Raw genomic sequence first — 26,766 nt, forward strand, 5'->3', positions numbered from 1 at the left:
AGGGTAGAATATTGCCTAAAGAAATGTTCTCCTATGGTGTGTTGAATAGAACATTCCATCACAGTCTCAAAGGTTTTGAGCCCCACTGTGTACAATATGGAGCTAAGGACCTGGGAAACATAGTCCTGCTGTTTGTAAATATTAATAGATGTGCCTTCTAACAGTGAGGGGAAGACTGAGAATTCCCCAAGTAACTCTAGGAAATAGTTCTGCCATGGTGAGCACTTAAGAGAGGAACCACACAGAGCCACACTGCCTAGAAGCATCTCAAGAGGGAAAGCAGGTCATTTCAACAGTGCTTAATAGGCTCACAACAGATGTGACTGTATCAGAAACGGGATGGACTGTAAGAAGTGCTGAATTTGAGTATCTGCAGCTAGTCCAAATGATAATTAGTGCGTTTGTGATCACTAATACTGATGACAGAATGGAAAAGACCTTGTGCATTTTACCTTCTTTATGATCTACTATAAAGCAGAACACAGTACAGTGGAAAAAGAGGAGCCTGAATTCTCAAGGTGCTCTCAGTTCAGCCTTCTTTTTCTTCTTCTTCCCCCCCTCACTCCGGCCTTTTTGGTCCTTATATGGCACTCCATGTGTTCATACAGTAACTGTGCAAATTTCTGTATTAGCTTTGGTTTATCCAGGGGTGTGCTGGAAAAGGTTTAACAATTCACTCTTGTGGGGGAAAAAAAATGCATGAACACCTATATGTACATAATTTTTATTGATGAAAAGGAGTATGAAGTACACAATTAATGAAAATAATAAAATATGCAATATTATCTTTGTTGTAAATACTGCATAGTCAATTTCAGTTTATTTTCACAGAATATTTGTCCTATTTTTGCTGAAATCTTGTGTCCATAGACAAACTATGGTTGCAATTCCACCATGATTTCATAAAATTAGTCTGTGAATAAATGTTTGATTACTTCCCAGTTCAGAAGTGGTTCATATCATTGACAAACTAATGTAGTTCTGCCATAAGTATTGATTGATATTTCCATTATTTTAATGAGGTAAAAAAAAGTGTGAAAATTAAAATGTGTGTGACAACTTCACTAATTCATCAATGACATGAAAACTTACTTGCCCAATCAGATAACAGTTTTCAAATACTGGAAGAATATCTCAATTTGTTGCACTATTCACAATGTATTAGCTTTAGACATGACATATTTAAGTTTAATCTATATTATTAACAGTTTTCCATTACTTTGGTAAGTCTAGATAATCATCAAAACAGTAAATGATATTCTGATGGAGTAAGATAAAGGAGATAGCATTTGCCAGTTTTTGTGGCATAAATACTCCCATCATGATCAATTTCAGGCTCCAATATAATGTCACTGAACTCGGAGATGGGAAGATAGGCATAGCAACACACCAGTGCATGGTTTTCCACTAGGTAGTCCTAATAGTCATAGAGAACCTCAAGAGCATAAAATAAAATAATTATGAAGTGATAAGCCCTGAATATGCATTAACTATGTTTTTAATACAATTTATTTAATGGTAAATTTATATAATATCATTTTTAATAATACCCATAGTTAGCAACAATGTGGCAAGGTTCCTAAAAATTTAACAGCTAGCTCTCTTGAACCCATATGAGCCACTCCAGCATAACACTGGATTATTCTTTCTAGATCATTTATCCCTTCTTGCTACTTGTCACAAGCATCATGCTACAAAATGACTGTTTCTTCCTGAAGATCAGTGAATTAGGTATGGGATCTTTCTTCTCCATCACTGGTCCATGCAGGGTTTGGAACATTATAGAAGCTCAACAGATGCTTGTAATGAATACAGATTCATGTAATGAACACATGACACATTGAGCAGTCACCACTTTCGAGCCTGGGACCGGGGTAAAATTCTACTGCAAACCTTTATCTATCTTTATTTCCTATTTTTGTTTCATAACTGACTCAGTTTAGCAGAGGCCACCCTTTTGGTATTAACTCACATTAGAAGAAGCTCATAAAAATATCAATTAGGCAATTTCTGGATTGCTATTATTCAGTCGCTAAATCATGTCACTAAATCTTTGAGACCCCACTGACTGCAGCACACCAGTCTCCCCTGTCCTTCACTATCTCCTGGAGTTTGACTGACTCGGAGAATCATATTAAAATAGAAAGGACCTTTGCGCGCACGTGCTCACACACGCAAAACTAGTGAAATTTCTCACACAGTTGAGTCTTTCTCCAGGAATTGTCCTTGTATGAACAAAGCTGCCCAACCCAATGTCCTTCCTCTGTCCCTGTGACAGCCTGGAAGAAATGACAAATCATTTAAGGGGCACATGGACTCCGCTCTTTTGCTTCAATTTGCAGGACAATGCTGCAGGGCCATTCCAGCTCCAGGGCTCTCTGAGGGCGGAGATGCGGGTGGGAGTGGAGGTTGGGGGGATCTGCTAAGGCTTCCAGTGCAGCAACACCATCCTCCAACTTTAACCTCCACCCAGCTCTACTTCTTAAACTCATTCAATTTATGTACCCAAAGCTCTACCTCAGAATCTGTTCCTTGGGGACCCCGCATACTACAGCCTTCAGTGTCAGATAATACTTATCAATGCAACCTCCTGCCAAACAATGCATATTGTGAGAAATATCAATCAAAAAACTGGAGCGTAACATTAGTAAATAGAATAGATAAGCAATTGTAGTAGTATTGACAATTGATTTAATAAGACCTTGGAACTAGAATTACCATCTTAAATGCATCTTTATGGAAACAAAATTGCATATTAATTTAAATAGTAAATCTTATGACTATTGATTCTGCATTCCAAAATAGACAGTTTTCAGTGTGGTTTAGGAGTTTATTTCAAGGCTTGCATGAAACTAAACATTCTAATCCAAAGAGCTATATTGAGAGTATTTAGTCATTTGCATTATCAATGTAGTGTTTGAAAGTTTGAGATGAGTTGAAATTGGCCATACAAATGAAAAATAGCTTAGCTAACATTAACAATCATTAAAGGGTGAAAATAACCTTAATTTCTAAAAAGGAAGGGCATATTCAATGGTTCCATATACAAATCCCATCTTTTGCAATTACACAGGTATCTCTAAACACAGAAGACACTTGGCATGGATGAACAGTTACCACTCTCAAGTGAAAAGTATTTGATGTTGCATGTTCCCTTCACTTAAATCGGTTTTTAATTTCAAGAGAGGAAAAGACAAAGCTAAAAAGCATTCTCTTAAAATTCCACCCCAATTAGTAGGATTAGAATACTAATGATCACATGCTATAAGGCAACTAAATCTTTTTACAGAGCCACTTTACAGGAAAAGCAGAGGATTAGAGACCTACAACCCAGTTATTTTTTTCTCATGACCATGTAGACACTGCAGGGGCTTTGCATTCTTTAGGCACTACCTGATGACAAACATTTAGATAGGTGTAGACTACTTCATTGGAGAAGGAAACGGCAACCCACTCCAGGATTCTTGCCTAGAGAATCCTGTGGACAGAGGAACCTGGTGGGCTGCTGTCCATAGGGTCGCACAGAGTCAGACACGACTGAAGCAAGTTAGCAGCAGCAGTAGACTACTTCATATGCACCCACTCTAAAACAGGTAAACTAGAAACACTGAAATTTTTATGAGAAATTGCATTATGTGGACAAATTTGAAATGTTAATATAGCAAAGTCAATTTAAGATATTCTGTTACTTAAAATAATATTTAAAATTATTTTTTCATCCTTAACACAAATAATAAAAATATGCTCTTTTAAATTGTTTTTGACAGCTCTCACCCATGGATTTGCATGCATCATTTTTATTAACCCAGTAAGTGAAGATCCAGTCCCTCTGCACGTCCAAATCCCTCAGGAGGAAGGCGTTGGGTAAGGGAGAAAGCTGAGGTAGAACTATCTCTTATCACTCAACTTGGAATACTTGAGGGAGGAAAAGGGTCTCTGCAAATCTGTTGTTAAAGGTGGAAAGGAAAGGGAGTATCAGATGAGATTGACAGCGGAAGAGGAAGAGGAGGATGGAGAGTGTGAGGGATCTGTTGAAGACCCAAGAAACACAAAGGGGGCCGGGGCTAAGGAGCCAAAGTTAGTGGGAAGTACGGTGCTGGAGCCCAGAAGTGAGGTCCGCTCTGAAGCAGGGAGGCTTCTCAGGCCCCCTTCCTCGTGGCCCATTTGCACCTGAGTTCCTTCTTCCTGCTCCTCCTCCCCAAGATTCCGGCAAACAGGCTGCTTACAAATAGGGCACGTCTTCTTGGTCTGAGTGAGCCACGGGTCCACACAGCGGCAGTGATAGGCATGAGCACAGGGGAGGACCCTCAACTTATCCCCGTCCTCATATTCGTCCAGGCAGATGGCACATACATCATACCGGTCTCCCCTGCGATAGTCGTGGGTAGGAATCTGTTTCAGTTGCTCTTGCGTCAGCCGATTCCGCCAGCGCTGTTTCTGGAAATGGATCCAATGAACTATCACTATGGCTCCCGTGCCCAAAATGAGCATTGCCAAAATCCCATAGAAAAGGATGAAAAAATAGGTGGAGAGGAATGCATTATCAGGGACCAGAAGCACCTGAGCTCCCTGCTGGTAGATGAAGAAGGCACGCAAGTACTTAGAGCTCTTTTCGCTGATGAACACAGAAGGGATCCAGATCTGCTGCTGGACTTCTTCGTTACTCCCAACCATGTTCAGCAGTTCATTGGAATTCACATTGTGCACCACGGCTGCACCATACCCGGCCTTCTGAGCATGTAGGACCTTGAGGTCAAATTTGCAGTCGAATCTTCGAAGCAGTGCAATGAAAACTGATCCGTTGGCCCGGGCTGGGGGAGGTGGGGCAATGGGGCTGCAGGCGTTGGCTGGCTGAGCCTCCACGAGAAACCCCTTAAGTCCTTCCGGACTCAAGGCAGCCCCAAAGAGAGCTGGGAGGTCTGCAAATTCCATGCTGCCATTGTGGTCAGAAGTCGCTCGAATGAGTCCCCTGACAGGGGACGCTCCCCACAGCAGAGTGGCCACGACCACAGGAAGACAGAGGGCCGTAGGGGGCATGGCGACAGCACTGGGGGAAATGCGGAAGAGGCTGTGTCCTGGTGGCAGAAGCATAGTTCTGTGCCCTCCCCTCTTCCTTTGGGTTCCCAGAGGTCCAACTGCCCCTACGTGCTACTTCCTAGCTACATGATGGTACAGGGAAGGAAAGCCGGCTCCACCCGTTTAGTGGAGCTAGGAGAGAGACATTAATGAATCCTTTTCTGGTATACAGATAAAACGGGGAAAGAGCACAGAAGCAAGCATAGACGACAGGAAAACTTATGAAAAGATGGGGGAGTTAAAAAATGTGGGACTTCCAGGCAGGCGGACCGTTTCCCTATACCCTGGAAAAGGGCTTCCGGTAAAGAAAGTCAGGTTGCTTTCTGCCTTGGCCGCTCAAGATGTAGCACTTCCGGTTTTCTCTTCCTTCCTTCTCTTCCTTCCTCCAGCTGCCGTCATCATCGTTGGTACCCTTCAGCTCTCGCGAGAGTGCTCACCACACTTCCGGCCGATCAGATGAACTCTTGAGTCTATCTTCAAAGACCTCCGAACTCTGGTTTTGCCTGGCATACTCGATCTTGAGTCAAGACAAGCCAAACTGAGAGGATTCTAGCAGATTATTAACTTTAATATAGGTTTTATAATAATTGATTCTGACCTAAGAATGTGTACCAGTATCTACAAGTGCGAGTCCTTTGTCATCCTATCTCTCAAAACAAGTATTTGAAATCTGAGATAATTCATGAATTCTGCCGTTATGATACAGGCAACCAAGGATCATCTGTATTAAAATTTAACATTTTAATCCTTTTATCCCTTTGACACAATACAATCTTTTAAGCTAATCTATTTCCCATACCAAAGACAGTATGGAGATAGGAATTAAAATTTTATTTCTTTATGAGGACCAGTTTAGCCTAGAATACATAAACTTACTGGGTGTTTGGACAGTACATTTTTCTAGGCTATTGTAGATGCCTGAAGATTTTGGTGTAGCATTGGATCCATATGACCAAGGAAATAGCCAGAATATAAAATTGTTGAAACTTAGATACTTTTCCTTGTGACCTCATTTACAACATGAAATGAGGTCCTTTGGTTCTTAGATTTTGCATTTCCATGCAACTGTCTTTTTTCTCTTTAAGAAGTCAAAACTTGGATTAGAAAAGAAAATTATAGGCCACTTTAAATAAAGATGTGCCTCATTGGCCAAGTCAGAAACAGAAAGGTTTTATTCTGAGCACACAGTGTCAAGTTGTCCCTCCAGACTTGGGTGTTCAGCATCTCACATTACAGTATTATCTTGCCATTTTTGTACATTGGTTCCATTTTCCAAAATATTCTTGCAGACTTATCTCTGTGTTGCTGTGTTTTTCCAATTTGGAACTAGAACAGGTTATTAAATGCCACTCTTCCTTCTTTCACATAATCTATTCAAACAGTAAGCTCTAAATCCACCTGGATGTTAAGACAAATGCTAATTTAAACCATTCCTTCAGGATTTTCAAATAAATGTGGAGAAGAGACGAGAAGAGTCCCATACTGGCACTGTTAGCATTAGCAAGTAGCTATCCTCAGTCTAAAACAATTGAAGGACTGAAACGATTTCTATCAAGATGACTGTCAGTGAACTATGCTGACAACCACACACCCCATCCATGGGGAAGTGAGGTGGTGCTTCCCCTTAACCTCAAGTCAAGGGAAAATGACTTGGAGACATTTGTGAAAATTGAGGCTCAGAGAAAAAGGAGGGGAGTACATTGGGTCAATCTCCATTTCTGCACCCAGAAAAGTTTCCAACATGGGCCAGATTCCAAACATGGGCCTTGCTATGGAGAGCCCTTAAAAGGGATCCCACAGAGCCCTTGATCTGATAGGGTAAGGAGATACCAAAACAGAGGGGTGGATACTGGAATCTAGGGGCAGAAGAAGACTCACAGGTAGCCTTCCTAGGAAAGATATTGTCCTCATCAGGTGAGCAGCCTAGAAGACTCAGAAAAAGAAAAGAAAAAAAAAAAAAGCTGCTGAGGACTCCACCAAAGCAATGTATAAGAGAGAAGGAGTTAGTCTGAGATCATTTGCTGTGGGGGCAGTCAGTGACACCAGATCGCTACTGAACCAGCCAACCATGATTATTCCTTCTGAGACCAGTCTTCGAGAGGTCAATAGCAGAAGCTGACCAGAGCAGTAGGGGTGCAAAGAAAAGAGAAGCCAGCAGCACCCTACTCCCCCACCTCTGCCACTCAGCCAGACTTTCCAAGCTTGATTTGAATCTGAGCCAGGGAAGAAAAAACTATTTAATGAGTGGGATTTTATATTATACCAGACTACATTAGAATTGTGCAGTTGCTAGTCTGAATGCATTTGTATTTAAGATGATCAAAGACAGAATTGAATCCAGGCTTCTTTAGTTCTAGAATTTAACAATTTGGGAAACTTCTTCAATTAAAAAAGTGTGTGTGTGTGTGTGTGTGCACATGCGCAGACGTACTAATACACAAAATTGTAGTGTCAAAGACAGGAGTATAGCCTTGGAAGGGCATCTGCAAAGAGAATCTGAAACATTCTCCCAGCTCAGGAGAGCAAGACTACTTTTTCCAACTCTGTTGTCTCCAGTGTAAACAAAACTTTTTACCAAAAAACTTAACTCAGCAAGAGTCTATAACCAACTATTATTGAGATTTTATCAAATTTATGTTAAATATATTTTATTCACATGTGTAGTTAATATATAAATACATACTATCTCTATCAAATTTGTTATATATGAATTCTGTATCAATAGCATATATATAGAACCTAGGTCTCCTGCATTGCAAGCAGATTCGTTACTGACTGAGCTGCCAGGGAAGCCCCATATGTATGAATACATAATTTTAAAATAATTGTCTCTTAAGTAAAGTACAAGTTTTATTAGCTTAACTTGGTAAATTATTCATTTTTTGGTTAGACAGTCCAAATTAAATTCTCATTATTTGTCACCAGTGATCCATAACTATCTCAATCCAGGGCATTTAGCTTGTAGGAGCTATCAAAACTATCTGCCTTTGTATGCCAGCTATTTTTCTTATAAGATTATATATATATTAAGAATTTCCATAATTTCAGCATTTCTTAACTCTATCTTTAACTTTCCCAAAAGAATATAAAGCTCTACCCCTTCTGCTTTTCTAGTTAGTAATGGTCTTCTCAGAAAAGTTTAAACAAAAGAAAATGTGTCATGTAGAACAATAGATCCCCTTGATATGGTATCAGACAATCTGGGCTCCTGTATAAACCTTCAAACCCATATTGTGTCCTTCCAGTGGGGGAAAACAATTAGTCAATTCAATGGTGGAAAAACAGTGAAGTTGTTGACAGGCATTGCATTATTTAATCAATTGGTAATCATATGTATGCTTTTCAATTTTCAACTCATCCATACTGTAGACAGAGACACAAATTTATTTATTTATTTATTATCTATTTATTGAAATAGAATCATCAATAAACCACTCAAGTTTGTAAAAATAAATGATTTTTCAGAGTTAAAAGAGAAAATATGTACTAAATGTGAATTATTTGAACATCTTGGCTGTGATCTTTCTTTGTAGGTTTCCATGGTCTCTTGACCATCACCCTTTTTCCTCCATCCAATCTTTTGGGCAAGATTCTGCATTTTCCAGCTTGTAATGGATAATTTACCTTTAGAAGGTGGAGCTATTGAAGAGAATAAGAAAAAGGAAAAGTAGGAATTAAAGCACACCATGACATTTCAATAACTACAAACCCTCCACAGTACTACTTCCTAATTTTCCAGTCTCTGACCATCCCTGTCACCTTTCTATCTCACTCTCTAGATCTTTAACTGTCATACCATCTTGCCATTTTTTTCCCCTCTCTTCATCATGCCCCAGGCCTCATATCCTCTTTCCTCCTCCCCAACTTTTACCCTAGTGCCGGGAGCCGGCATATTGCATATTGAGTGCATATTGCATATTGAGTGCATATTGCATATTGAGTGCAGCACTTTCCACAGCATCATCTTTCAGGATCTGGAATAGCTCAACTGGAATTCTATCACTGCCGGGAGCCAGCGTGAGGAACTCCGCCCATGACAAAGGTCATGAGGAAGGAGGCTCGGCATACGCAAAGGCGGGATCGAGCCTCAGGAGTCCCCCTGGAAATTCTCGAGCATCTACCCCCCAAACCAGAGTCTGCCTACTTTCTGCTTTGTGCTTTCACCTACACCTCTGACTTTACAGGGGGCTGTCACCCACTACCTCTCTCTGAAAAAAAGAGTTAGCTTACAGCTCCAGTTAATAATTCCTGGGTGTGACAGTGTTTCAACCTACAAACTCCTTTGGAAATCCTCTAGCCTGCCTGAATGGGTTTTTCCGGCCACATGTGATTGTTCAGAGCCTCCCAACTGTGAGAGGCAGGAGATGTTCTAAACTGCCTAAACACAGATTCCTTTGAGTAGTTAAAAGATTGATTAGAAATTGTATTGGTGAAGGGTTTTTCACTTGTTGGGCCAATGTTTGCTGCTAAGTCTCCATACTCCTTACCTACTGTGTCCTTGGCAGTGTATTGATTGATATAATGGGCGTATAGAAATGTAAAATGCAGCTTTGTCCAATGCTTTTTTGGAGGCTGGTGCCTGACTTTGGAATAATCACCTTTAGAGAAAAATAAGTTTCTTAAAATGTTAACAGGCCTCCGGGCCAGAAGATGATGTCAATCACCTGAACTTTTGCATATGATAAGTTTGCAGGAAGAAAGCCTGGCTTGCTGCATGACTCTACCCCTTCCCCCATTATCCTCTGTGCATAACTTAAGGTATAAAAACTACTTTGGAAAATAAAGTCCGGGCCTTGTTCACTGAAACTTGGTCTCCCCATGTCACTCTCTCTCCCAAATTCTAGCTGAGTCTCCATCTGGAGCGCGGAACCCACCATGCTTGCTAATTATGCCTGGGCTTCTAAGATCCGACCGGGGAGGCCTCAGTGTCTCCTCTCCTTCGGGAGAACGGAAGGATGCCTGCGGCCTATGTAAGTGGTGCAAACTTCTTGTCTTGAAGTTTTATTGGTCTCCCGCATAAACCAAGCTACTCAGCCTCTTTTCTCCACTGAATTTTCCTACTGAGCTATCCTCATTCTATTACTCTTTATTATCTCTAATTAACATTTGAATAGGTCGCCTAGCCGTCTCTCCTTTCGAATACCCTGGATCAGCCGGGGCTGGACCTCGGCACCCTAGTCAATCATTATCACTTCTTCCCTGCACATACCCTCAATTCCCTTGCCTTTCTCTTCGTGGAATGTGTCTGAGCAAACTACAGTCTTGCTGCATGTCTTCCCCTGTGCTGCTGATCATGGATAAAGAAAAAAAAATCTATCTGATCTAAATGTATAATCACTACCACTCAGGTAATACCGGCTTTTTGAAAGGGTGCTGAAGAGCTGTTCCCCTTTTATTATTAATGACATAGTGGTTTCTCTAATAAATGTAGCACCCTTCCCCTTTGGGAGAATTGTCTAACTTGTTTGTAACATCCCTTCAAGTACTCTGTCATCAGCAAAAGAGCCCCCACATTGGATGTTGAGCCTGTTCACACAATGGCCCATGGCACTACACGTTTCTGGAGATGGTGCTGAGCCAGGTGATGAGCCTCACATGGTCGCATTGATCAGAAAAGTCTGTATTGACCATATCTGCACTGAACACAAGAAGCAGTAACACAGAGAATAAGCTCATGAAGAATTTCATGATTTAAGAGGACCACTTCAAAGACCTTGTCCTATTCCAAGAGAAACGTGACTCAGCTATTTTATTTTCCCAGACCAAACTCCTCCATTCTTCTGGTATCCATTTCATCCCAGATTTTCCCTCATCAAACCTCCAAAACTGCCTACAGTTTTACTCTTAACCAACAACTTTGCTTCCTGCCACTGAGAAAGGGAATAGCAATCTGAGAATTTTCACGTGTTCCCACATTGCAAATACCTGCTTCATGGCATCTGTGTCCAAATTCTGCACCTAACATGTCTGACTCTCTGTGACCCAGTGGACTGTAACCCACTAGGCTTGTCTGTCCATGGAATTTTCCAGGCAAGAATACTGGAATGGGTTGCCATTTCCAACTCCAGGGGATCTTCCCAACCCAGGGATCAAACCCGCATCTCTTGCATCTCCTGAATTGGTAGGTGGATTCTTTACCACTGTGCCACCTGGGAAGCCTATGATAGAGATATATAATAGATAGATAGATAGATAGATAGATAATAGGAAGATAAAACAAAAATTCTCTTTTGACCTTACTTTCCTTGCTACCTGTTGCTGTCTTTATTTATTTACTTTTTGTTGTTGTTGTTGTTATAGCAAAGCTCCTTGAAAAAGACCTTCTTTAACTCACTGTTTCTAATGTTTCTCATCCTTTTCTGTTGCACCTTCTTCAATCATGCTTTGTCTCATTACTCTACCGAAAATTCTTTTCACAGTAACTAGTTGGCTCCATGGGCTTTCCCTGGTAGCTCAGCTAGTAATGAATCTGTCTGCAATGCAGGAGACTCCAGTCTGATTTCTGGGCCTGTAAGATCCCCTGGAGAAGGGATAGGCTACCCACTCCAGTATTCTTGGGCTTCCCTGTTGTCTCTTACCTGCAATGTGGGAGACCTGGGTTCAATTCCTAGGTTGGGAAGATCTCCTGGAGGAGGGCATGTCAACCCACTCCAGTATTCTTGCTAGAGAATCCCCATGGACAGAGGAGCCTGGTGGGTTACAGTCCATGGGGTCACAAGGAGTCGGGCATGACTGAGCAAATAAGCACAGCACAGTGGTCTCCATATCACTAAACCCAGTGCTCATTTTTCAGCCCACATCAGACTTCATCTGTAAGAAGTATTACCCCAGTTAATGGCATCCTCGTCCTGGTAGCACTTTCTCCTTTGTTCTCCAGATTCAGTACCTTCATCTTATTTTCTCACTGTCTCCCTGGCTGGCCCTTCCTGTCTCTTTTGGGTTTCTCTGTTTACCTCATGTCTAAATGTTAGAATGTCTGAAGTTCAGGCTTTGTCCTTATGTTGTTTGTATTCACTGCCTTAGTGATCACAACCAGTTTCATAGATTAAAATACCACCTATATGCTCACAAATTAATATCTCTTGCTCAGTTTTCTCTCCAAAATCCAGACTCAAAGCTGCCGTGAGCCAGCGTGAGGAACTCCGCCTGTGGCAAAGGTCATGAGGAAGGAGGCTCGACATATGCAAAGGCGTGATTGAGCCTCAGGAGTCCCCCTGGAAATTCTCGAGCATCTACCCCCAAAACCAGAGTCTGCCTACTTTCTGCTTTGTGCTTTCACCTACACCTCTGACTTTACAGGGGGCTGTCCCCCACTACCTCTCCCTGAAAAAAGAGTTAACTTACAGCTCCAGTTAATAATTCCTGGGTGTGATAGTGTTTCAACCTACAAACTCCTTTGGAAGTCCTCTAGCCTGCCTGAATAGGTTTTTCTGGCCACATGTGATTGTTCAGAGCCTCCCAACTGTGAGAGGCATGAGATGTTCTAAACTGTCTAAATACAGATTCCTTTGAGCAGTTAAAAGATTGATTAGAAATTGTATTGGTGAAGGGTTTTTCACTTGTTGGGCCAATGTTTGCTGCTAAGTTTCCATATCCCTTACCTGCTGTGTCCCTGGCAGTGTATTGATTAATATAATTGGTGTAAGTAGTAGCCTTAATGTTTGTAACCTTGGACCCTTGAGTTAATTCTTTTTCTTGTTATAGCCCACAACACTTTTGCCCTATAGGAATGCAACTTTATCTAATGCTTTTGGAGGGTGGCGCCTGACTAATCACGCTTAGAGAAAAATAAGTTTTCTGAATAAAGGGTCTTAAAATGTTAACAGGCCTCCGGGCCAGAAGATGATGCAAATCACCTAAACTTTTGTATATGATAAGTTTGCAGGAAGAAAGCCTGGCTTACTGCATGACTCTACCCCTTCACCCATTATCCTCTATGCATAACTTAAGGTATAAAAACTACTTTGGAAAATAAAGTGCGTGCCTTGTTCACCGAAACTTGGTCTCCCCATGTCGTTCTTTCTCTCGCCTTCTGGCTGAATTATTCAGCCTCTTTTCTCCACTGAATTTCCTCACTGAGCTATCCTTATTCTATTACTCTTTATATCCTTAATTAATGTTTATTTAAGCAATTGTTTCCTGATCCTCGCCGACGCCGTCCCCGCTTTGAATTCCCTGGATCCACCGGGGCTGGACCCTGGCACAAAGCCATATAGCCAGATGCCTACATGACCTATCAATTTAAGTATATAGTAGGCCTCCCAAACAGAATATATTCAAAACTTAGTTTCTAGTATTCATCTTCAAACAAACTCATTCACAATATTTGTTATCATCGGTAACAACAATTCAGTTCTCTTTTTTTTTTCCTCAACTCCCACATGGTCTATCAAAAACATTTTCTTTTGGTGCTGAGTTCAAAGTGTATTCAGCATCCTGCTATTAACACCGCTTATCACACTCATTACCATCACCCTGGTCCAAAACACTTCTGTCTTTCTCTGAAATTGTTGTTAAAGTCTCCTGATTGAGTTTCTTGTCTCTATGCTTGCCTTCCTTCACTCTAGTGCTTCTATTCTCAATTCAGAATCTATTCATGCAGAATAAGATAGTATCTTTCTTTTACTCAGAAATTCCCAATAGCTTCCATCTCATGGAGAGTAAAAGGAGAAGTCTTTCTAGTATGTGTAAAGTCACACACATTCTCTGACCCTAACCTTTACTAACCTTCCCCTTCTGCTATTTTCTTCAACACACAGGCCTTCTGACCCATCCTTGAGCCCAGTCATCCAGAATGACTACACAAACATGATTTTTGTTCTTGACATTCCCTCAGCCTAGAATGTTCTTCCCTTGTGTAGTTTCATGGCTTGCTTCTTCACTTCTTTAAAATTTTGGCTCTCATCTTCTATATTTTTGATGTAATACATATATATATACACATATATATGTAACTAAAAGTTGCTCATATATACATATGCATGTATTCAATATATGTGTATATTTCTTCCATATTGTATATTTTACTTTTTTTTTTTTGTCTATTTCCACCACTAGAATGAATGACAGAAGATCCTGAAGACAGAAAATGCCTTTCTGCTTTATCCACTGATGGATGTATCTTCATCATTCATCAGGTTGCTTAACTAGTTGTAGATGTTGAATAAATATCTGTTGCTATTTATTGAGATTAGATTGGAAGAGATTAGGATGGGAATGAGATTTGGGGAACTGGAAAGAGAGGAGTACATGGAATGGTTTCTGAAGAGCCACAGGATATGGACAATATTGCTAATGAGAGATGTGAAGAAAAGGATTTTGATCTGTAAACTTCAATTTGTGAATTAGTTTCCCTCCTTTATTCTAAGTAATATAAAATTAATCTCTCCTAACTAATTTCTACACCTGGACTGTGTGTCTATTAATATACTCTATACAAACAATATATCACTTAAGACCAGGTTTTTTAACTAAATAAAATCTGATTTTGAGTCCTCAGACTTTTCCTTTGTTCCCTTTCCATGGGATTTTCCGTTTCTTTTTTTGTCTTTTATCCACCACTATTTTGGACTTCCTTTTTCTGTTCTAATTACCTAACAGTTTTTATCATTAAAAAAATAGACAATTACCTTTGCTACTAAACTGAACTTTGTTTGAACGTTATGCAATCTTAACACAGATCTCAGATGATTTACCAGCTTCTTTTTTTTTTGAAGTTTATTTTATTTATTTATTTATTGGTGGGGAAGATGTCAGTGATTTTTTTAATATAAATTTATTTATTTTAATTGGAGGTTAATTACTTTACAATATTGTATTTGCTTTGCCATACATTAACATGAATCCGTCACAGGTGTATACTTGTTCCCTATCCAGAACCCCTCTCCCTTCTCCCTCCCCGTACCATCCCTCTGGGTCATCCCAGTGCACCAGCCCCAAGCAACCAGTATCATGCATCGAACCTGGACTGGCGATTCGTTTCATATATGATATTATACATGTTTCAATTCCATTCTCCCAAATCATCCCACCCTCTCCCTCTCCCACAGAGTCCAAAAGACTGTTCTATACATCTGTGTCTCTTTTGCTGTCTTACATACAGGGTTATCGTTACCATCTTTCTAAATTTCATAGATAAGTGTTTGTATACTGTATTGGTGGTTTTCTTTTCTTTAAGAAATCTATCTTCATCAGAATATCTTAATTTGGGTAGGATTATGGAAGCCTTGTTTCAATGGGATCTCTAGGATTCCACTAAAAATAACTCTTCTTTCAACTGTCTCTTTTAATAAATGCATGCTTTCTATCTGCAGCCACTGGTTGTCCTCTCCAACCTTGCCCTCTGCAACATTGCTTCCCACTCCTTCTCATTCCTTTATTATGACAAGGAACTCTCTTCTCCTTGAAATGTGAACTTAAAAAGTGTCTTATCTGCAAGGTCAATCTTCCTTTACAATCATCTTTAAGAGCTGCTAACATATACATTTTCTCCATATCCTTACACTAAAAACAGGATAAGAAAATCAGAAAAAAAAATTGATTAAAAAAATTAAAACAGGAGACAACAACTCGTCTTAAAGTCAACAATGAAACGTGTGATCCCTGTACCCTCTTCATTTTCTGTATGTTTCTTAAAAGGGAAGCCTGACTTTATGTATCTTGTTGCTTTCTTCTTCCTATTTTTGCCTCTATCTCCTCTCTTCTGTGGTCTGAGTTTTCATCATAAGACCTGTGACATGGCACTGATTCCATCAAACAGCTTGCTCATCATTGTAACCTATATAAAATTCAGAAGCCATCAAAAAAGATACAATAACATTTTTTACTGTTATTAAATTAGATTTAAAGCCTGGCACTGAAATCCCCAAAGTATGTAATTTATAGGAATGTATTAGGTTGCTCAGAATTTTTTGAACTAATGTAAAATTCATTAAAATGACCTTATTCACAGGATGAGAGTGCATTGAAGGATTAAATTAAAACACAGACTTTTCTTCAGGATAACCCATTATGGGGGAAAATACATTGTTTTTCAAAAAGTTAATCTAATGTGCAAACATTTAGTAAATGTCACTTATTGTTATGAGAAACCATCCCTTGGGAAAATGCAATGTTTCTTTAATTTAAAATTTAAATTCCTTAAGTTCATTAAAGTTAAAAACTCGGGCTTCTCTGGTGGCTCAGATGGTAAAGAATCCACTTGCAGTGCAGGAGATCCAAGCTCAGGAAGATCCCTTGGAGAAAGAAATGGAAACCCACTCTAGTATTCTTTGCCTGGGAGACCCTAGGCACAGAGGAGCCTGGCAGGTTATAGTCCTTGGGGTTGCAAAGAGTCAGATACCACTGAGTGACTAACACTTTCACTTTTTCACTTTCAAATTCATGAAAGTTAAAAACTTGACATTATAATGCCAAAGCAGAAGCAAAATTGGCTAATGTTCACTAATAACAACCAGACCTAACAGGTTGCAACTCAAAATAATTATTTTTCAGTAAAGAAAGAAATAGAGATATAGAACATTGCAGATAGTTCTTAACTAATGGTATTATTTCCTCTATATTAATCTTATCCCTAAGTCAGTCATCCTACTTTAAAAATATAAAAAAGAAAAAAAAAATCCTTCTAATTCTATCTTTGACTTATGAGTTGTCAGCATAGACTTTAAACTCCTTTGATGTGTTCTGTGGTCATCTATCCTGTATTTCAGGTATGGTTCCTAAAATAATGGTAGTTTATTGCCCATAATTTATAGACAATATGGTCTGCCCTCTGGCACCTTAAATATTAAAGCACCTTAGAAAAAATATACATGCAACAAAATTCATATACTAGGGCTGATGTCAGAACCATCCTTGAAGGAGCCATATAAGACTCAAAGCTTATAGACTAAAATAGTTCCCCATGCCCCCCCACTCCTGTAAATGTCCAACTTGCTATATTTCAGTCCAGCACTAGAAGATTTAAACAATGAGTGCGAATTTTAAATTGAATTTAAGATCCCAAAAACTATAAAATGGAAAATATGTACGAGCAGAAACAGTTTTAAGGAAGTGATGAGGCTGATCCCAAAATGAGTAATGGTCTATCAGGTCAAGCCTGTGTGTTCAAGACAGACTAGAACCAAAATGAATGCGCTTAACTCACAAATCTAATGAATACGTCAAAAATAGCATTAAAGGAGCTTAACTTTCCAACCCTGAACATGACACCAAGTTTAACGAGAAAGTTTAGTTATTCAGAAACTTCTTTGGGGGAGTCTTTGCACATGTTCACAGGTAGTGGCTCTGTTGCCTCTGTTGCACACATACATGCTGATAAACTCTGTGACTTTATTCTGACTTTTGTCCAACTTAAAAACTCCTTTCTTCTCTTTTCAGGCAGAGCAATTTAACTTTCTCTTGCCTCTTCCCTTCTTAAGTAGACTAGCCTGGGCACGTTCTCCATACTCTCTCTATTCACCAAAAAAGGCAACTGTGAGTAGTTTCAGGAGAAGCTGCTTCTTCCCTGGAAAGGAGTTCATTTCTCCTCGGACTCAGGAGAAACTAATCACTATCCATTTTTGTCTTTTAGATAGTTATTTTATTTTCTGCTACTCAGGTAGGCACTGTTTTCTAAGACTTAGAGATTCCACATTACATAGAAAGCTAACAAGTAGAAACATCAGATTAATTTCTCAGAAGTGTGATGAAAGAATATTTCAGTGTTTGGGGGTGAAATTTTTTAATTTTATCTTTTTTTATTTTATATTGGCATATAGATGATTAACAATGTTGTCATAATTTCAGATGTACAGCAGTGATCCAGCTATACATATATATGTATCCATTCTCCCTAAACTCCCCTCCCATCCAGGTTCCCACATAACATTGAGCAGAGTTCCCTGCGCTCTACAATAGGGCTTTGTTGGTGATCCATTTTAAATATAGCTGTGCGTACATATCAATCTCAAACCCCCTGACTATCCTTTCCCCCTACCCTTCTCCTGGGGAGGAATATTAAGGCTGCAGAGCCACAAAAAGCACTAAATATGGGGTCAACATATAGATACAGTGGTATGCTTACCACTGGCAGAAACCTAAGAGTCTTAAACAAAAATGGAAAACAAATTGATTCGTGGAATTGATGTAACAGATAAAACAACAAGATTGAAATGAAACTGGGAATGCATGCAGGGGCTCCACAGGCTTTTACAGCACAGGATTCTACTTGTCCTTTATTTCTATATCTCTCTGCAATTTAGCCTCTAGTACTCACTCATTGTAAACTGGCAAAATCATGGTCCATGACAGGTCCTGAGTTCAACATTTTTTTCCATACTTCCCATCCAGATTTAAGTAGCACATCTCAAATGCCAATTCAGAATAATAGCAATTGCTTTATCCGGTTTGACCGAGATTTCTCATAGAGCATGTTCCTGGTACTCACTTGAGATTTTCCTGGTACTTCCTTGCAATATATTTTATACTCTAGCCCTTAGTTGACTGTTAAGCTAATTAATACAAAAATAAGATCTATTTTCTTCTGTATTGCCTGAATATTTTCCTTTAATTGTTATATAAGTTTCAAGATCTAGTCATTTATATTGGATTTTACTCACATTTTATACCCTTGGCCCTTTTGAGAAAAAGAGCATAGAATTTCATGGACTCATGTTTGATTATAAATTTATAAGTTTGCTTTAAACTTTTTACATAAGATATAAACTAGTATGTTATTATTTAGCTTTCTGTAACATTGTATTTTTATGTTTATACAATAATATAATATGTATTAATTTTTTAACTTATTTAGAGAATGTGAGATTTCAGCATGGTATAATTTTTATACTCTCAATATAAATCAATAAATCATTAAAAATAAACTTAATGTCAACTAAATGATGCATAAAATCAGTTTTTTTCAGTTTGCATTTTCAATAGTAAAATAGACTTCATATAATACCTATGATCTGGCTTGCTTTTTTGCTGAAAAGTAGCAAGTTAAACTCGGAGAAGGCAATGGCAACCTACTCCAGTACTCTTGCCTGGAAAATCCCATGGACAGAGGAGCCTGGTAGGCCGCAATCCTTGGGGTCACTAGGAGTCAGACATGACTGAGCAACTTCACTTTCACTTTTCACTTTCATGCATTGGAGAAGGAAATGGCAACTCACTCCAGTATTCTTGCCTGGAGGATCCCAGGGATGGGAGAGCCTGGTGGGCTGCCATCTATGGGGTCACACAGAGTTGGACACGACTGAAGCGACTTAGCAGCAGCAGCAGCAGCAGCAAGTGAAATTGAAGTCAGTAGGTCTTTCAGAAGTTAGTGTTGAACTAACTTAGCTATATCCTTGAATTTCTGTATTTCATGTGCATTGGTAATCATAAGAAAAGCTGTGTTCATGTGATTCGAGTCAACCAATCACACTCCTCAAGCTCACTCTTCATGGCCCCCAACACCCTCAAGCTCCTTTTCACTCCTCCACGGTCTCACTTTGCAGAAAACCATCAGGAAGCCTACAAATCAAAATAACTGCCCTGTAGCCACTTCACAAGAACTCCCAAGCTGTAGCAATTCTATAAGCAAATTTAAAATGCAATATGTAGTATTTGTTTCTTAACATTTTAAGAAGGTATAAAATGTGTATAAAAGCATGCAAGATGTATAAGATTGTACTATATGTTTCCAGTTCAGTTCAGTCACTCAGTCATGTCTGACTCTTTGTGACGCCATGGACTGCAGCACAACAGGCTTCCCTGTCCATCACCATCACCAGACATTGCTCAAACTCATGTCCAACGAGTCAGTGATGCCATCCAACCATCTAATCCTCTGTCATCCCCTTCTCCTCCTCCTGCCTTCAATCTTCCCCAGCATCAGGGTCTTTTCCAATGAGTCAGTTCTTCACATTAGGTGGAAAAATATTGGAGCTTCAGCTTCAGCATCAGTCCTTCCAATGAATATTCAGGACTGATTTCCTTTAGGATTGACTGGTGGGTCTCCTTGCAGTCTAAAGGACTCTCAAGAGTCTTTTCCAACATCACAGTTCAAAAGCATCAGTCCCTCGATGCTCAGCTTTCTTTATGGTCCAGCTCTCACATCTATACATGACTACTGGAAAAACAATAGCTTTGACTAGAGGGACCTGTGTTGGCAAAGTAATGTCCCTGCTTTTTAATATGCTGTCTAGGTTGGTCATAGCTCTTCTTCCAGGGGCAAGCATCTTTTAATTTCATGGCTGCAGTCACCAACTGCAGTGATTTTGGAGCCCAAGAAAATAAAGTCTGTCACTGTTTCCACTGTTTCCCCATCTATTTGCCATTAAGTAAGGAACTTGATGCCATGATCTTAGTTTTCTGAATGTTGAGTTTTAAGCCAACTTTTTCACTGTCCTCTTTCACTTTCATCAAGAGGCTCTTTAGTTCCTCTTCACTTTCTGCCATAAAGGTGTTGTTATCTGCATATCTGAGGTTATTGGTATTCCTCCCTGCAATCTTGAGTCCAGCTTATGCTTCATCCAGTCCAGCATTTTGCATGATGTATTCTGCATAGAATTTAAATAAGCAGGGTGATAATATAACAGCCTTGATGTATTCCTTTCCCAATTTGGAACCAGTCTGTTGTTCCATGTCTGGTTCTAACTGTTGCTTCTTGACCTGCATACAGATTTCTCAGGAGGCAGGTCAGGTGATCTGGTATTCCCTTCTATTTCAGAAATTTCCACAGTTTATTGTGATCCACACAGTCAAAGGTATTAGCATAGTCAATAAAGCAGAAGTAGATGTTTTTCTGGAATTCTCTTCTTTTTCTATGATCCAACAGATGTTGGCAGTTTGATCTCTGGTTCCTCTACCCTGCTTTTTCTAAATCCAACTTGAACATCTGGAAGTTCACAGTTCACATACTGTTGAAGTCTGGCTTAGAGATTTTTGAGCATTACTTTGCTAGCGTGTGAGATAAGTGCAACTGTGTAGTAATTTGAACATTCTTTGTCATTGCCTTTCTTTTTAGAATTGGAATGAAAACTGACCTTCTTCAGTCCTGTGGCCCTGCTGAGTTTCCCAAATTTGATGGCATATTAGTGCATCACTTTAACAGCATCATCTTTTAGGATTTGAAATAGCTCAGCTGAAATTCCATCAACTCCACTAGCTTTGCCCATAGCCTGTTTTATTAAATTTCTTTCTTTGTATGTGTCAGTGCCAAAGATTTTCAATGTAATACCCATTTTTCCCACAAGCTCTGTCTTTTATGTTGTGTCATTTTTCATAGGAGGCTGATTTTTAGGAGCATATAGCATGTTATAGCAGAATTGACTTTCTTTGTACTTTTCAAGTGTGTGCATGCTCAGTTGCTAAGTTGTGTCCAACTCTTTGCATCCCCATGGACTGTAGCCAGCCAGGCTTCTCTGTGCGTGGAATTTTCCAGGCAAGAATACTGGAGTGGGTTGCCACCTCCTACTCCAAGGGATCTTCCAGACCCAAGGATGGAACCCACGTCTCTTGAGTCTCCTGCATAGGCAGGTGAATTCTTTACCACTAGAACCACCATGCAAAGAAAATCTATCAGAATTAAAAAAAAAAAATTCAACCAACCCAACAACATACCATAGAGAACTGTGTAACATAAGAAAATCCACTCTTGACACTGAAAACCACACATTTATTTAACTGTGAGATCTTGCTCTAAAATGGTCACATGTAAACTAGATCTATACAACAGCAGGATGCTAATGTAGCCCTAAATGCTGTCGTGCTTTCCATGATTAAAATAATTCCACCACCATCTCTTACTTCTCTGAAGTACCTCCTTGAGAAAAAATGTGTACAATAAACATCAAGATAGGAGCAAAAGAATCGCCTGATGAAAACAAAGGGTTAAAATCAGTTTAATGCCACTGAAATGGAATTAAATGGTTTGGTTCATGTTTGCTCAATGACCAGAACAGAACTATTTGCAAAGAGCCCATTCTTATATATTAGCAAAACTTATTTCCTAAAGTCCCATGGTATGCAACACAGCATTGTCAAAAGGGCATATGTGCTGAATAGCTTATATGATTATAATATTTTTCCCTTCTTTATCTTGGGTAGAAAATTTAAAAAAAAAAAAACTGTAAATTAAAGAACTGGTCTACTTCTTGCCTTGCTAGCAATTTAATAAAGTCTTGGTTTCAATTTACAAAGCAATGGTTATACATTACTTTAGGACAAAGTTTGGATTTGTTACCAAAATCTGTCTGAAACCAATAACAGTTCCTCTGAAAGGTATTTACTTCTGCTATTTTAGTGGAGAGAACTATAATGTTTTCCAAAATAAATTAAATTTTATCCTAATTCTATAACAATATGACTGTGAAAAAAGAAAATGAAAAACATGGGCATGACTACTAATTAAGATCTTAGTTAAACCTTTAGAAGAAAAATGTTTCCATACTGCAACTTACTTTCTCTCAATTAGAAAGAAGGGTAGAATACACAATGAGAAACAAAGTGAAAATTTGGCCTTCTCTGTAGGCTTCATCAATCAGAATAGGATTGGGTATTCCAGAAAGAATTACCAAGCCCACTCTTTGTGTCAGGCCTTTTCTCCAAGCCTCGGGCATCCATGTCTTTAGTTTATACAAGGTCCAGCTTACACTATTTTGTATTGACCAGAGCAGACCCATCACTCATCTGCATTTGCATGATTGAGGTAAGGTCTTTGCAGCAGTAGGTCAGCACTCCACAACCACCTTGGCATATTTTCTCCCCAAGTCTCCCCATTCCTAACACAGATTGGTCTCTCCTGTGTCTAGAAACCTTTCCTAATTTCCACTTTTCTTCTTGAAGACATTGTCACTACCAACCCCAGTATTCAATAATTACACCAGACTCCTATCACCAGCAATGACTAGGCTTTGTTTTTTCCATGAGTTTAAATAATCACTGGTGAAGCTGGGAAAAGAATAAAATAAAATTATTTCTAACAGGCCATTGCAATGTGCAAGGCCACATCAAGGGCTTAAACCTAATGGATCTGAATGTGATAGTAGGGAGTTCATTAACAAATCTAAAGAAAGACTGTGTGTGCTCAGTCGTGTCAGACTCTGTGGCCCCATGGACTGTAGCCCACTAGGCTCCTCTGCAAGAATACTAGAGTGGGGTGCTATTTCCTACCCCAGGGGATCTTCTCAACCCAGGGATCAAACCCACATGTCCTGAGACTCCTGCATTGACTACTGCATTTACCACTACTGCCACCTGGGACGCCCTATGTAACTCCAAAGTAGGTTTGGTGGGTTATGGAAGCTGTGAAAGGAGAATTAAAAAGTTACCTGTGAGCTACTCATCAAAGCATTTCAAAAAGGCAGTGGGCCCAGCCAGAAGACAGAGAATACTGTAGTCCATTGTCAAGGTTTTTTGTATTGCGATGGCAAAAACAACAGGCTAACTTAGCCTATTGCCGAGAAATATTGCAGGTCATCAAACTAATGCTTTATGTTCTGATGCCTTGCTAGCAAGTGTTCTGATTAGAATCTGTCTCTTCTTCAGGCCGACCTATGGGGAGAGAATGTCCTGGCGCTGAGATCATGAATATTCTGGTTATATGATAGTTACAGCTCTCACTGCAAATGGATGAATTTGCATTCTCTGTCCATACATCAGCATTAAGCTGATTAATACAAATCTGAACCTTGGAGACAGATGCTTCTGAACTGCCTAACAAAAGCAAGCCTCCAAGTCTGTAAACCTAGGCAACTTAATAACTCCAAAGTAATGCCTCCTTGGTAGATATCTAACAGAAAAGAAATTCAGACAGAAAGTTGTTTGAATGAGCGAGTCATTTCTGATTGAGACTTCTAAATTCCCAACCAGCTCATTTGTTGAATCTATATTGTACTGACTCACCTGACTTCATCATACAGGAAGACGATGTGAAATTTCTGTCTTCACTACCACTTTCTTCACTTCACCACCACTTCACTTCACTACCACTTTCACCATGTTTAACTTCATAGTTATGAAAGTCTTCTGATATCAAATTATCATATTGGTTAATATAACAAAAATGTCTTCCTACTTCAGGGTTTCTCCTCCAAGAGGGTCAATTCTGGCTTTCTCACCTGATCCCAATTTCCATCTCTTCTAACAGAACTCTGTGTAGATTATCCATACAGAAATAAACATCTTTAAAACTAAGCTCTACAAAATGTGCTACCTATCTGCCTGTGGACTCGTCTAGGCCTCAAGATATTGGCTCTGATAATCACAGGTTTTACCCATCAGGTGTCTGTTCAAAAAGTACCTACAGAACATTATGAATGTGACAAATAATTTAGATGGGAAGATTAAACCCTTGCACTATCATGAAAACTGTATAGAGTTGATTAAATATGATTACTCTGATAATGGAGGGCTTCTGTGGAGGCTCAGTAATCAAAAATCTGCCTGCCAATGCAAGAGACTCAGGTTCAATCCCTGGGTCAGGAAGATCCCCTGGAGAAGGAAATGGCAACCTGCTCCAGTATTCCTGTCTGGAAAATCCTGTGGACAGAGGAGCCTAAAGGGTCACAAAGAATCAGCCACAACTTGGTGAGTAAACAGCAGCAACAGGATAATGGAATATGCTCTGAGTACTTATATCAAACACATTTCTCCCAAGGAATTGATGATTATTCTTAGCCTATTTTCACTGGTAACAGAAACATTCTGGAAAAGCCTGTGTGTTTTCAGTGTGTGCTTTACGACATTTGTCCTGTGACTCCTATATTAGAATATCTGCCACTTGCTTCAGCAAGTTTATTTAAAAGTCTTAGATTTGTTAATATATCTGATCAACAGACCACTTTTTAGAAGAGAATATTTACCAACAGACTTTTATAAAAGGTTTTGCCTCTCTCAAACATGGTCACCCATTGTTAGCTACAGCTTTATCACCTGTCTCTAAAACCTAAGTACTTTCTGCTCCTCTTTTTTATTCTCTTTGACATTAAGGTTTTCTGTAACCCAGTCAATTTCTCTCATTTAGGATAAGCACTCTTTCAGCTATAGACACAGTACTGGGCTGGGTGTGATGATTTAAAAAAGATAAGTAGAAAAGCTCTGTCCTCAGTGAGCTTCCCATATCTAGGAAGATCAAGCAAAGTCATATTAAATATATATATATATATATATATATATATATATATATATATATATCTAGAAAGAGGAAATAAGTAAGTGCCAAGTGGTTAGTAAAAAACAAAGTGCATCTGTAGCAGAAGAGACCATTTTGAGTCAGAATGGCTCTTAGGATTTCTGAGAAAAAGAAGAGTTTCATTTGGACCTAAAACATGTATAGGTTTTAAGGAAACAGAGGACAAAGAGGAAGGAATAGTGGGGGAAGGGGAAGTACGGAGGGGAAAGATATAGGTTAGAAACAAAGAGGAAATGGAAAATAACTTGTAGAATTCATTTGTTGGAAGTCTTCTCATGAAGTAACTGATTTTGTAATAAACCAACCCTGACACAATGCAAAATTTCCATTAATAGCCAAAAAGACTCCATTCTTACCAAACGCATTACCAAGAAAGGTAAAGTTAATAAAAGATTTTGTAGGAAAGGTGGAAATTTTCCATGATATACTAGCCAACACACAAATACAGCCCTTTCATTCAAATGGTTTATTCTCTAAGAAATCTTGCTGCCAGAGAAATCATGAGTCTTTCTTGCTGAGACTGTCCCCCTGGGCCCTGCCCCATTCCTACTCCTCCCTGTCTCCTTCTTTTGTTACATAAAGAGCTTCGATCTTTTTCTTGCGAGTGTCTCTGTGAAGATCACTTCTCCCATTTGAGAAATTCACCAAGGCCATTTCCTAGAACAGTTTGCCATTCTGCTTCTAGGTGCTAAGAAGGTGGATATTCCCCCTCTGTATTATTGTATCTTGAAGTTGAAGCTCCAATACTTTGGCCACCTGATGCCAACAGATGACTCATTGGAAAAGACCCTGATGCTGGGAAAGATTGAAGGCAGGAGGAGCAGGGGGAGACAGAGGATGAGATTGTTGGATGGCATCATCGACTCCATGAACATGAGTTTGAGCAAACTCTGGGAGATAGTGAAGGACAGAGGAGCCTGGTGTGCTGCAGTCCATGGAGTCACAAAGAATCAGGCACGAACAACAACAACACATATGATTGTATTAGTTATGCAGTCCACATTCACTTAGTGGAAGCAAGATAAGTAAGGAGGAAAAGTCAAGTTTGGGCCAAAAGGTTAAAGATTCTAAGAATTTAAAAACTACTAGGTACCATTTAGAAATGTATAAACAGAGATACATGAAGAAAAGAGGACTATATGAAAATTAATCCAAGTGCTGAGGTCAGTTGCATGGGTGTGTGCAGTCAGTCACCCAGAGGTCTGGACTCCGAAGAAGCCTACACATGGTTTAGTGCTTGCTCTTGCCATTTTGAAAATTCTTATCATTTTTGAACAAGCGGCCCTGCATTTTCATTTTTCACAGAGTCCCTTAAATTATGTAGCTGGTCCTACAAGGGGCAGACAGGTGTCCAGACTCTAGCAAATCACCTGCTACGTATCAGTTAAATATTTGTTACTGAAAGAACAGATATTTTCCTTAATAACTTGTGCAGAGGAAATTGAAAAGAGAAGCTATCAGAAGACAGAGGCCCTTCTCAGATGTCCCAAACAAGGTGATGAGGCTTATCCTTGAGGAGGTCAAAAGCAAAG

At 39.4% G+C, this 26,766-nt stretch overlaps 1 protein-coding gene across 1 annotated transcript; it reads right to left on the reverse strand.

Moving 5' to 3' along the window:
- Window positions 1–2,824: 2,824 nt before the first annotated feature.
- On the reverse strand, window positions 2,825–6,386 carry LOC102405220 (E3 ubiquitin-protein ligase RNF167-like). The gene has a single exon (XM_044932417.1). It carries the CDS (start codon window positions 5,089–5,091, stop codon window positions 3,976–3,978), a length of 1,116 nt encoding a protein of 371 aa, XP_044788352.1. The 5' UTR covers window positions 5,092–6,386; the 3' UTR covers window positions 2,825–3,975.
- Window positions 6,387–26,766: the final 20,380 nt, after the last annotated feature.

Source organism: Bubalus bubalis, chromosome 19 (genome assembly GCF_019923935.1).
Source record: "Bubalus bubalis isolate 160015118507 breed Murrah chromosome 19, NDDB_SH_1, whole genome shotgun sequence".
NCBI lineage: Eukaryota > Metazoa > Chordata > Mammalia > Artiodactyla > Bovidae > Bubalus > Bubalus bubalis.

Excerpts from the sequence above, each read along its gene's own strand:
- LOC102405220 (XM_044932417.1), bottom strand. The coding sequence starts at position 5,091 with ATGCTTCTGCCACCAGGACACAGCCTCTTCCGCATTTCCCCCAGTGCT.